The 12,838-nt window shown below is 33.8% G+C and overlaps 1 protein-coding gene across 1 annotated transcript in view; it reads right to left on the minus strand.

Annotated features, from left to right (window-relative positions):
* The window catches only part of SPTLC3 (serine palmitoyltransferase long chain base subunit 3), a 50,531-nt gene that overhangs the window by 28,692 nt on the left and 9,001 nt on the right, over positions 1 to 12,838 (minus strand). Inside the window, exons 4-7 of the mRNA XM_015822395.1 lie at positions 11,003 to 11,157; positions 9,612 to 9,760; positions 2,935 to 3,059; positions 1,374 to 1,467 (exon numbers count right to left, since the gene is read on the minus strand). Of these exons, the coding sequence (XP_015677881.1) occupies positions 1,374 to 1,467; positions 2,935 to 3,059; positions 9,612 to 9,760; positions 11,003 to 11,157 (523 nt within the window). The remainder of the gene's footprint in view (positions 1 to 1,373; positions 1,468 to 2,934; positions 3,060 to 9,611; positions 9,761 to 11,002; positions 11,158 to 12,838) is intronic.

Consider the following 12,838-nt stretch of genomic DNA (forward strand, 5'->3'; position numbering starts at 1 on the left):
ATTCTAATCATCAAAACCGTATACTATGTTTTCATTTCCCCCCCCCAAAAAAAGTCAATAATGGGTTTCCAATCATCATCCTCAATGGTTTTAAACTGATGCCATTTGTGAAATCAAGGCAAAGAGGAAGATTAATTCTATTTTAAATGTTCTGGTCATAAGACCAGAACATTTGAATACTCATGTTTGATTGATTTTGCTGTGACTCGTGTTATTTTTTGTTGAAACAAACAGCTTAGAAAAGGGTCCTGTCTATTGCGTCAATATTTCTCATTTTGGTTAATATGATCAATTATCATCAAAACTATTGCCTAATTTAAATAGCATCCCTAGATTAGTTTATTGCAGTTCAATAATGCAGCACCAATCAATGTCATAGAAGTCACAGAAATAATATTGCAGAATAAAAAAAAAAATATGTATTCCGCAGCCACTATATATTGCTGAAAACACGGCTCACTTGACTCTTCAGATTTACAATAGAATGTTCAGTTCATACATGCCAACATGTTTAAGCATTTAAATGAAAAGGGATTTTGATATAAACCTTTCTTGACTAGAAACTAACCAGCATCTTAAGGGTGAAAATACATATAAACTCCACTAGGATTTTACAAAGGCAATTGTTTAATCAATTTTCCATCCAGTGAAGTGGTTTCTGTTGAACTAGGAAAGAGTTTTTGGTTTTAGTTCAATATTTACCAAATTTATAGTTTGGCTTATCAGACACTGTGTGGACCTCTGATAAGATAATAGCTGGGTGGGAAAAACTGATAAAAGTAACAGCGGTATCTATATCTGAAGTGATATCTCTAGCGTTTGTTCAATCTTGAACACAGTGATCTGATTTGATTCCAAAGTTAAATAATAATTTAATGCTACAAAAATTTGCTTTAGCCTCAGATAGCTTTTTTTATATTAACGTTATCCTTCTTAACTGTTGGCTATACTTTAGATTTCTTTAAGGATAGAGAAGAACTAAGGACAATAAGCCTGAAATTAATTAGCATTTGGAGTCTCCCACCAAAAGATGACACTAAAGGATCCCTGTCTCAAATTTTAGAGACATCTCTAAGGTTAGTCTTTTGTATCTTTTCTCTATCAACATGAGAGTAAAAAACAAAATCTGTAATACAGACAAGATTAATCAGTCTTATCCAAATATAGTATATGCTACAATTGAGAATCAAATTTAAACAACATAACGGTTTTGGCAATTTCACTGTGATAACTTGAGGCCTCTTTCCATGAAAATAAAAAAAGGGTTTTCTTACATATTAAAAGTGTGAACACATTATTTCCAAAGAGAGACAGCTATGGACATGAATTTCATTTTTTCATCAGTTAGCTAAAGCTGCCTCATTAATACTCACTGTTGTGCTTAAAGACTCTAATAGTAGCACCAGACAGCCTTGCACCAAGAACAAGTGAATTATGGTTCAATTCATCACTTAAAATGAGACAACCCTGTGGAAATATATAGCAAAGAATTACAATAAACATTTAACTAACATAATATAACAAATTAAGTAAACAAATAATATTGTTTGCCTTATTTAACCTCGCTGTAATTATCACCAGCGATTAAAAATAGTAAATAAAAACCCAAGGAACCTAAGTTTTATATATTTTTTTATATATTTCTTTTCTCTTTCTTTATTCTTTTTCTTTCTTTCTTTTTTCCTTTGCCCTTGTACTTCTTAGTCTTTCTGTTCTTTTCAAGGTCAGGTTGCATTAGCTTTTATTAATAATCAAAATTCTTCATAATATTATACACACATATATATGTTAGTTATAAATATTAGTCTGTATTGATTTTATTCTTCTGATTTTATTATAATGTTCTAAGGTGTGTTTTCTTTTAATTCAATATTTGAGGGAGAGAGAGAGGCATCTGTCTATAAAAAAAGGGATGGGATGAAGAAACAATTGTTTGCAATCTTAAGGGTGAAGAATCACTAAATTTTTGACAGAGATAAGAAAGAAGATTCAGCAAATGTATCTCTTGTTTTTGTGGACTTAAAACAAAAGCAGAAGCATCAACAGGTTGGGAATGAAAGACAATACGAATGTTTTAGTGTCATAATTCTTGCTTGGTCATTTTGATGAAATCATAGGATTGTGTGGATGCCTCTGAATGAATGCAAATTCAAGTAGCATAGTTAGATATTTCTCTAATTATATAATCCTAAACAGACTTATAAAAATAATTTCAGCAACAAAATACAAGAAACACATAGATTTTGTTTAAAAAATGAAGTTTTAGCACAGTCCCTTGATTGAACTATAGGCACTATGATTTTTTTTAACAACTATACTTACCATCGCCATTATGAGTTAACGCTTATTGACCACAGTATTGCCTCATCAATAAAAAATTAAGAATGGATAGGTCTATTTTCTAATAGCTTGATTCCTGGATCATATAGATTCCCCATGAAAGCAAATAAACATTTTGACAAAACTATTCTACTGTATATAATTAAAAATGCTTATAACGCACCAATGGTTTCATTTATGTTAAGCCCTAGAAACTTCTCTTAAACACTGCCCAAATGAAATTAGTCTGTTGTTGTATAATTGTGTTTAGTTCAGCAGTATTTAAATAGGAGAAAAAGTTCCTAGTGGTTATTCTAATAGGTGCTCCTTCAACATAGCAGCGTCAGAAGCAAAAGTTAATTATTCAATCAACTAGGTTTAATGCAAAATATGTGGAGAAGTAAAATAAATAGGAAACATATATATTTTTATATAGTTTAAGAACATTAATGAGAACATGGCTTACAGAGAGCTGATTACAATTTAAAATACCCTTGCTAAAGATTACCACCACAGCTTGCCTTGCCTTCTAAAAGAAATGAGGCAGCTTTACAATGATCTTAAATTTCCTGGCTGATGATCACAACAAATGTATTTGGAAGGATATTCACTTACCTTCCCTACTAATGCTGGAATATTCATAGAATTTGTAGCAAATCCCATACCAAATGCCAGAGCTGCTTCAACACCAAGGAACTGTGCTACCGTATTTTCTAACTCTATATGTTTATCAAAGTTTCCTGTTACAAACAGCAAAAATATTTTAAAGGATCTCATTAGTATCATTCATGAACATCTAAACTGTAATACAAACTTATTTACCTTCACATATTAACACTGATAATTTTTAAAATTCTTCATTCTAGAATTTCTAATTAAACATGCTTTGTTTCTTATAGCAAAAAATATGAATCAATTACAATTTACAATTAAAGCACTTGTATTCCAATCTCTAATTTAAGATAAATGGTAAAGTGATAAAAAGAAGTACAAACAAAACTGGAAATGCATTGAGGATTGAAGAGAAACAAACAAACATCCTCTACAAAAAGCAGAAGGGTGCCACAAAATGAAAATTCCACAGAAACAATACAACCAATAACTTCATTGGATAATCTCAGCTATAATGCAGGTTTAAAATCCTTTGAGAAATAAGCAGTCTTTACTTGAGGCTGAGCAGAGCATTAGTTGTAACACTAAGGAAGCTTCCCGAGAGGATGAGTTTTCCATATCAGCTGTGAAAATCCTTTCTTCTGGGGAATAGTTGGACTTTTCATGAACAAGTACAAAAAGGCATATTTTATTTCTTAATCAAATTAAACAATGCTGGCTTGTTTCAATTTTCCCCTTTATTTTGCACATATATTGAAAATTTTAATCAGAGATAATACAATGTTATTTGCATTTATTTAGTTTTGCTTACCTCTCTCAATTTTCCTATTGCAAAGCCAAACTATAATGAGATGATTTGAAGTATCATAGCTTTTGAATGCCCTCCCCCCAACATATTTTAAATTCTGAAAATATAGCAAATAATATAATCACTATATCTGCATCTATCTATTCTGCTCCCCAAATAGGAAAGGGGGCAAAGTATTTTTCGTTTGTTTCTTTATTCATGTCAGAAGAATAAGGGAACTTTCCTAAATGTCAGAGTAGGAGTTTTTACTACTACTACTAATAATAGTAAAGTTGGAAGGGACCTTGGAGGTCATCTAGTCCAACCCCCTGCTCAGGCAGGGAACCCTATACCATTTCGGACAAATGGCTGTCCAGTCTCTTCTTAAAAACTTCCAGTGTTGGAGCATTCACCGCTTCTGGAGGCAGGTTGTTCCACTGGTTAATTGTTCTAACTGTCAGGAAGTTTCTCCTTAGTTCTAGGTTGCTTCTCTCCTTGAATAGTTTCTACCCATTGCTTCTTGTCCTGCCTTCAGGCGCTTTGGAAAATAGCTTGACTCCCTCTTCTTTGTGGCAGCCCCTGAGATATTGGAACACTGCTGTCATGTCCCCCCTCGTCCTTCTCTTCATTAAACTAGACATATCCAATTCCAGCAACCGTTCCTTATATGCTTTAGCCTCCAGTCCTCTAATAATCTTTGTTGCTCTTCTCTGTACTCTTTCTAGAGTCTCAACATCTTTTTTACATCGCGGTGACTAGAGAGTAGCCATGATCTTGAAGATATATATAATCTTCATGTTATGTAAAAGGGTTTTATATCCAAACCTCCCTTGAAAGTTTTTCATTTTTGGATTATATTTTCCTTCTGTTGCCTCCTGTTAAATTAGAAACTCTAATACATGCACTGAATAATAATGAGCTGCCCAAATAAATTCACCCATTCCATTTCCTTCAATTAGCAATAACTGAGAGATCACCAAAGCCTAACCCTAACTCTAACTCTAACCCTAACCCTGCAACTGTCATAAATATGAACCAGTTGTCAAGTATCTGAATGTAAATCACATGACCCTGGTGACTGGTATGAAAAATGGTTGTAAGTCACCTTTTTTCAGTGCCATTGTAACTTTGAATGGTCACTAAACGAACTGTTGTAGGTCAAGGACCACCTGTACATACTTTGCTTCGAAAGGTCTCAGGTTCAGTCCTTGTGTTCTTGGGTTGGGCAGGGAAAAGACATTTTGTCCGAGGAAAGGATCGCTATAGTTTATGCTAAATGAAATGGGTGAATGGTTTCTCTTAATATAAGGCAACTTTCTATTTTCTCTGGCATTTTCACTGCTGTAACAGTTTGCAACAAGCTAGGCATTTGAAAATTTTGGCCATGTCAGAAGTTACAAAAAGATAACATGAAGAACTTTGCTTCTTCCTCTTGTCTGATCTTTCATGTCTCAGATAATTTTCAAACTCTCCATGGTTTCTAATCTGCTTTACTTAGAATGAAAATAAACACATTCAGAATAGTGGTTTTGCACTGAACGACAAATCGCTCCTCAAGCTTGAGAAATTGACAAAGGAAGAGCTACACAAGTTTAACTTTCCCTCAAAGATAAATTATCTCTGAAACATCCAGAAGGTTCACCAGCCATTAGAATTTCTCTTATGGTGAAAAAAAACAACACACACACAAAGTTTGATCTTGAGAGCTCAGCCACTCTTGCTTTTCTGATATCTATTCTGCAGGGTCTTCAGCAAAACCATTGCTAATGCTAACCAGAATTCATATTTCACTACAAGCTCAGGGTAGAGGGACTCTTGATTAACATTAGCTAAATACCAAAGAGAACAGACCTTCCACTAGAGCAGTGTTTCTCAACCTTGACAATTTTAAGGCATGTGGACTTCAACTCCCAGAATTCCACAGCCAGCAATGCTGGCTGTGGAATTCTGGGAGTTGAAGTCCACATGCCTTAAAATTGTCAAGGTTGAGAAACACTGCACTAGAGTAATATGTTCAGGTCTTATAATTGTACATACTGAATTAATTCTTAGACTATTAAAACTACTTGGTGCTCTCTAGATGCTTTGAGATTACAACTCCCACATTCCATTGCTACTGGCCATGTTGAAGCCGAAACATCTGGAGGATAACAGCTTGCTATCATTACCCTGAGTGCCTAGCACATCATGTAACTGTCATCTTGGGAACATTAAAGGTAAACAACAATTGCTAAAGTTCGACTTCCGGTTTGCCATCATGGCCACGTTCCGTCTTCTGCGTTCGATTTCGCACCGCTGGGAGACCCTGGAAAGGGTTGAAAGTCGCCCTGTAGGGGCGACAAGCAAGGAGGGGATCCCCACTTGATCACGGAAGGGCGGTAGGGCTTGATCCGGGGCAGTCCTCCAAACTGACAGACGAAAGACTGGCCAGAGAAATATGGGCCGTCACTAGGCTGCAGACAGCCGAAGTCAAACTTACCACCAGGCACTTCTAAAGCAGTGCGGATGAGACTGAGTGAGATCTGAACCTCTCTTCAATCCTAACTATCTTTTCTACCTGTATAAGCTGTCCAAAGTATGTTCCCCCATGTGGAGAGAGGGAAGGGAAATCCAATCCCATCCTCTAAGAGCAGCGGCAACTGACTATCCAGGGGAGTTTAAAACGTTGAAAGAATAACCTTATTTTAACTGAATTTATATGTTTCTAAAATTTGGGGGCCAAAAGATTTCTTATTCCTATTGAAGACTTGGGTTTTTACTTACAAAAAAGAAGTAAAATTGGAAAAAATTATAAAAAAATTGGACTTAAAAAGGTTAAACGGCATTGGTGACATCTTGTGGCTAAATCGGATACTACAACCTGTTATTGTCTAAAACTTGGCCTGAAGCCCAGACTACAGATAAGACTCCTTCAACTTTGGCAGATATCAGCTGTGAGAAGAAGCTTAGCTGTGTTCTATACCCAGTGATAAAATTATTTTCATCCCCTGATCGTAAAGCTTGAAATTTAATACACCACTAAGAGAATATGGATGAAGATCAGTAACAGATTCTTTCTATGTTGAAAGTAATTCATGAAACTATTCTTACAGCTTCTAACAAAATAAGATGCTATAGAAAAGAACAAGATGTCAGCCTAGATATTCAAACCCTAATTTTGACTACAATTAAAGAATCAACTATGCAGAACACAATAGAAGAAGTGGAACAATTAAACACTATGATAGAGGATTCAATGGATCAACAAATACAGTTAATGGAAAACCTACAAGAGGGACTGGTAACACTGAAAATGGAAAAGACTTTCTGTATAAACCAGAAGAAATCTGAGGAGCAAGAAGAACAGATTGAAGGGAAGAGAAACATTCCAGGACAACTACAGGGAGATGGAATAATAGAGAGACGATTTGTTAGTCCTTCCAAAAGAATGGCAATTGGATGGTCTCTTTTATTTCAAATAATATATACAATAACAGAGGGAGATCTATTTGATGATTTAAAAGCACGGACATGGAAGGCGAGTTGGCAAAGAAAGAAAGCTAGAATACAGCTGAAGAAAATTGGGGTTTGGATTTACTAGTGAGGATGTTATGTTATTAATTAAAATAGAATATACTCAAACAGATAAGATGTGTACTTTGAATACTAGATTATGTTATGAATTGAGATAAAGAAAACTTTGGTCATTTAAAACTTGGAAGTATAAATATAAAAAGTTAAATTTGAATATTGATGGAAATTAAAAATTGGGGAAAACAAATAAATAGGATATTGATCATCTATAAAGATTGAACATAAAAGTAATTAAGATATATATAAGCAAAACGTTTTGATAAATGTAATAAACATGTCTTTACGTAGTTGATAAAATAAGAACTGCATTAGTTTAAATATGAGATAGTAGATATTAAGAGAAAAAGAGAGGAAATATTTGATGTTGAAATAAGGGAAATTTTGGTCATTAAATTTAAGACATTTGGGAATTAGTAGAAAATAAGAATGTTATACTGTATTATCAATTAGATGATGTAAGATGGTGAGAAATAGAATATATTCAAATAGATAGGACATGTATCTTGAACATTAGATTTTGTGATGAATTGTGGTAAAGGAAACTTTGGTTACCTAAAACTTAGAAATTATAAATATTAAATGTTAAATTTAAATATTGATGGGAAACTAAAAATCGGGAAAAACTAATTACAGGATATTGATTGTCTATAAAGAGTGAATGTTAGGATATGTATAAGCTAAAAACTATTGATAAATGTAACAATGTTATTTTTATTTAATTGATATAAAAAGAATTGTATTAGCTTAAACATGAGACAGTAAATATTAAGGGGAAAAGAGAGGAAATATTTAATGTGGTAGTTTGAGATTTGTACTAAAGACACTTGTATGTTATTGAACTATTGATTAACCCAGCCGCCATGTTGCTTTTTAAATACTTAAATGTAAAACTAGAAAATCAATAAAACTTTTTTTTAAAAAAAACACAATTGCTAAAGTTCAACATATGGAGGGACATTACATTGATTTTGTAGCCTTTGCATAGATCAATAGATATGCCAGTTGCTTTGATTATGGTACTAATTATGGGCATTTATCTATGTGGTTATATTAATATACATTTGTAATCACTCATTAATTATGTTAATCTGTAATCACTCATTAACTGTGTTAATCATCCAAATTATATATATTAGTATATAATTATATATTTCTCTAGTATAGGCATGTTAGGGATTACCAGCTGAGTTCTTGCCAACAGCTTTTTTTTCCATTGCTGTTCTCCATAAACTGCTACCTCTTAGAACTAAACTGCTTTTGTTTGTCACTATGAAAAAGCTACCACTAATGAATCACCAGAAGAAGCATATTTGGGCAACATATTGCAAAATCAAAAACATTCAGGTGTGGGAAATGATTGCAGTATCAAAACAATACTTAGGTATCAACTGGATCTTCTGGGAGAAATGCTTATTGCTGAGGGATGAAAAAATGTTACTCTGATAACCATAGCTGCTCAGAATTCTTTGATGACAAAGAGGCTATTCTTTAAATCATGTGTGTAACACATTATTGGATCTCTACATACAACAATGCCTCTGCCTAAAAAATTGCTGCTGCCTTCATAAATATAGCTATGAACTACAACTGAGCACAGCTTGACACAGAATTAGAATTCTTCATTCACTTATGTGCATGTTAATAGATGATGGACTTCCAGGCTGATGGAAAATATCCTTGAACTGGGACCAGATCGTGAAATAAATGAATAGATATTCAAGGGTTCTATAACTATTCTCCCATTTTGTCTATTCTATTTTCAGCTATTATAATAATCTGCTTGGGGGAAAATGTGCAACTGCATAACATGAAAGGACCACTATGCTACATCATGATATAATATGTCATATTTAAGGGAGCACCGGGAAAATAGCCATATAGAGTTTTACTTCATTTGAACAAAAATGAAATTAACATCTGGTATTAACAACTCTTCATGCCAATGTTGCATTTAAATGAAGTTAATTGAAATGCAATTTTAAAGCTGAATAAGCAAAACCACTCTCCTCTTCTTGAAAGCTTTAAAGTGAATTCAAAGATTATAATCCAGGCAATCCTATACATGAGTAGTTTCAGCTGAGCAATAGTTACTCATAGTTTAACAGTTTCTGGTTAGGCAATAGGTAGTTGTTTATGGCCGTGGTTGGGTATCTGGGTAAATAAATATAAGAGCAGCCACCCAAGTGAATTGCTTTAAGATTATGTGTTAATGAATAACAAATGAATGAAGTCAAATCTACACATAATTAAGTAAAATATACAGTATACTTCTAAATAGGATTTCTGGACTCAGATTTTAATAATAATAATTTTAACTTACCCATTTCCTGTCTGGTGCTACATATTCCTGTGCCATAATTATTTAACACTGAATTCACTGTTTTCAAAGCATTGTGGTCAGTTTCTGCAAAGCCAAGGTAATTATATGAACTCATATTGATTACATTCTTGATTATCCTTCCAGTGAACCTATAATAGTCAAGGAAAGTATAACAAGATAAAATCTAATTATTACTAAAAGACTTGAATTAACCAAATCCTTTTTAAAATTCAGTTAATACCAGGAGACAGGAATCCTCCTTCCTTCCTGAATCAACTCAGGTAATCTTTTCTTCAGCCAAGGCTGAAGGAGGTTTTTCATTTAAGGAAAGTACGAAGTAACAAATATTATCCAATAAAACTGCTTTCTATGATACCTCTAACTTTTCCCCTCCCCTCCCTTTTTTTCCACTTTGACTTCTTTTAAATGCCATTTTTAAATTTATACTGAATGTATTTTATGTATATATGTTTGTGCACATGTGCGCACACACACATGCAAACACAAACATATTAATCAGAGACCACATTAAAGATTTATCTTACATTATATTTCAGGAAAAAAATATAGCTATATTTTTTATAGAAATAAGCTATATAAGACAACCACAACTTTCTACATAAATCCAAACTATGCCTGAATATGCCTTTATGGGTGTCAGCACAAGACATATTTTATAGAATGCTTAAGGTGCCTTTGTAATAAAATATTTACAGCAAGCTGAATTAACCTTGAGTGGCAACACTGAGATAAACCAGACAGGAAGCAGCACCCCAAATGGTGGTAACCTTTCACCTATTGCTATTGGAAGATTCCTTGAACTACCTTTCTTCCTCTATGCCTCCTTATGAATATAGAGGTTATACAACATTCAACAATCCTTCAGCTCATCACTTCTAACTTTAAATTACTATGACGTCCAGGTCCTATCGGTCATGGTTTCAGAGATATTTCCTTACCATATTCCTCAATGTCTCCAACAATGACACAGTTTCTAATGCAGTGCCTTCACTGGGGTATATTCAGAGAGGTATCAAAAATAGTTTACACTGAATATGGCACAGTCAAATATCGCCACAGGAAATGTTTTATGGCCTTTTGTACTATGTCATAAATCACTTTATGATAATGTTTATATCATAAAATGTTTTATAAAATTTGCCAAATTTCAATTCCACGGGAGTCACGGGTCCTGGATTTTGAACACATTTTAGCCCATTTGAGATTCAAACCATTTTGCCCTGTGGCACACTGTTTCATCCAGCTGAAGGTTGCAGGAAATAGAGTTTTGGTGATGTATAGATTCACATTTCCATAAATATCCTCTTCTTTTTGAAGAATGAACACAGTTTTATTCATATTAATTAAAAACACTTTGTAGACTGACCCACCTAAATGTCCAGTTGTTGTCATCTGAAACACGTTCCAACAGGTCAATTTTTGGTCCGGGAGCACTGCAGACAGGGCGGTTCCAGTTATCTCTTATTCTCATATAGAAGTTTCTTGTAAAAAAGTGTTCAAAATCTTGATAAAGTGGGACAAAATCCTAAAGGTTTTTTTAAGAAAGAAAAATATCTGCCATGTTACATTTTTAGTATTTGCTTACTTTTTTCTTAAAATTAAATAACTATTAAAACTAGATAACTGTTATGTGTAACAGATCCCTTACATCCAACCTTAGTTCAATTTTTACATTTTCATCTTTTGGGAAAATTAATATAATACAAGGCAACATAAACCCATAGGGCATGATATGCTTATGTGTCTTTCAATCCCTATGCTGTCTATTAGATCTGAAAATTCTGAGTTCATACTCCTACTTAGCTATAAAACTGAGCAATCTCAGGCTTTAACTTTATTCATTTAACTTAAATAGTTCTTGTCATTCTGCATAATACCTAGATATTATATACAGTGCCTAGTACATAGCATATTAAAATGACAGATATTTTATTCTTTGCCTAAAAACATCACATATTCTATAGATTTGCTAGACATTCTGTACAATGCCAACTTTCACACGTTGCCGGTAAAACACACACACACACACACAGCAAATGAGGAAAGAGTGAAAAGCACTTTACAAAATTAAAAAGTTCACCTCTGTCAAACTTCTACCCTGTTTGTTAAAAAATAGTGAAAGAAGAAATCTATTAGATCAATGGAATAACTATTTTTTTCCATAGGAAGGTGATCTGAAGATCGGGAACCAAATTAATATATATGCATTTCTGATTGCACATAAGATGCTCTTATTTTCCTGCAATTATTATGTACAAATACAATATCCATCCCTGAACTCTGAATGTCAGATTGGATGTTTCTTTATTACAGTACTTCCCCTCCTGTCTGTTTATGGTGCCAGAAAACCAAATCACATTTAGGGAAGGTACATTTGCTATAAGAAACAAAAACAATATAAATATATACTATGTATTTTTTGTGCCCATTATTAATGAGACCTGGGACAGGAAGGAACAGACTGAGACACAACCTCAACAAAATGGAGTGGCTTTGGTTTCAAAAGTCTGAAAATTTTAATGAGAGTCCATTGTAAACTTTGAGTGTAGTTGCTGATTCACAATTTAGGAATTGTCTTGGATCTATAGCTCCTGCTTCAGGAGCAAAGAACATTGCACATCTGTACTCCAATTGCAATCTTTCCTGAAACAGCATTACTCATTGTTGCTCATGCCTCAGTTAATTGGACTACTGCAAGGAGTTTTACATGGCGCTGCCAGAAGATCATTCAGAAGCCACAGAGGGTCCAGAATGTAGTGGTTTAGGTAGCAACAGGTACATCTTGAGGCACTCATATAATCTCTGGGGTCTATGACAATTCGCCGCGACCAACTCGCCATGGCCAACTCTCTGCAGGACAAGAGTTACACTAATCTCAAAGAAATGGTGGAATAGAATCATTAAAGAAAGGATGCAAAAGGAGGGACAGAATGAAATGTGAATGGCATATAATTTTTATTTAAGAATAGAATTGTTAAATAGTCCTGCAGTGAGTTGTCCCGTGGTGAATTGGCTTTGGCGAGTTGTCCCGTGATTTTCATTTTTTTTTTTTCATTTTATTTGATTTATATCCCGCCCTTCTCCCGACGGGACTCAGGGCGGCTCACAACATATTTAAAACAAAGACAAACCCACAATCCCCGCCAAATAAAACCAAATTAAAACCAAATATTTTAGAGTTGTGGTATTAAAATTTTTCTAAAAAA

This window comes from Protobothrops mucrosquamatus, unplaced genomic scaffold (assembly GCF_001527695.2).
Source record: "Protobothrops mucrosquamatus isolate PMUCROS unplaced genomic scaffold, P.Mucros_1.0 scaffold_174, whole genome shotgun sequence".
NCBI lineage: Eukaryota > Metazoa > Chordata > Lepidosauria > Squamata > Viperidae > Protobothrops > Protobothrops mucrosquamatus.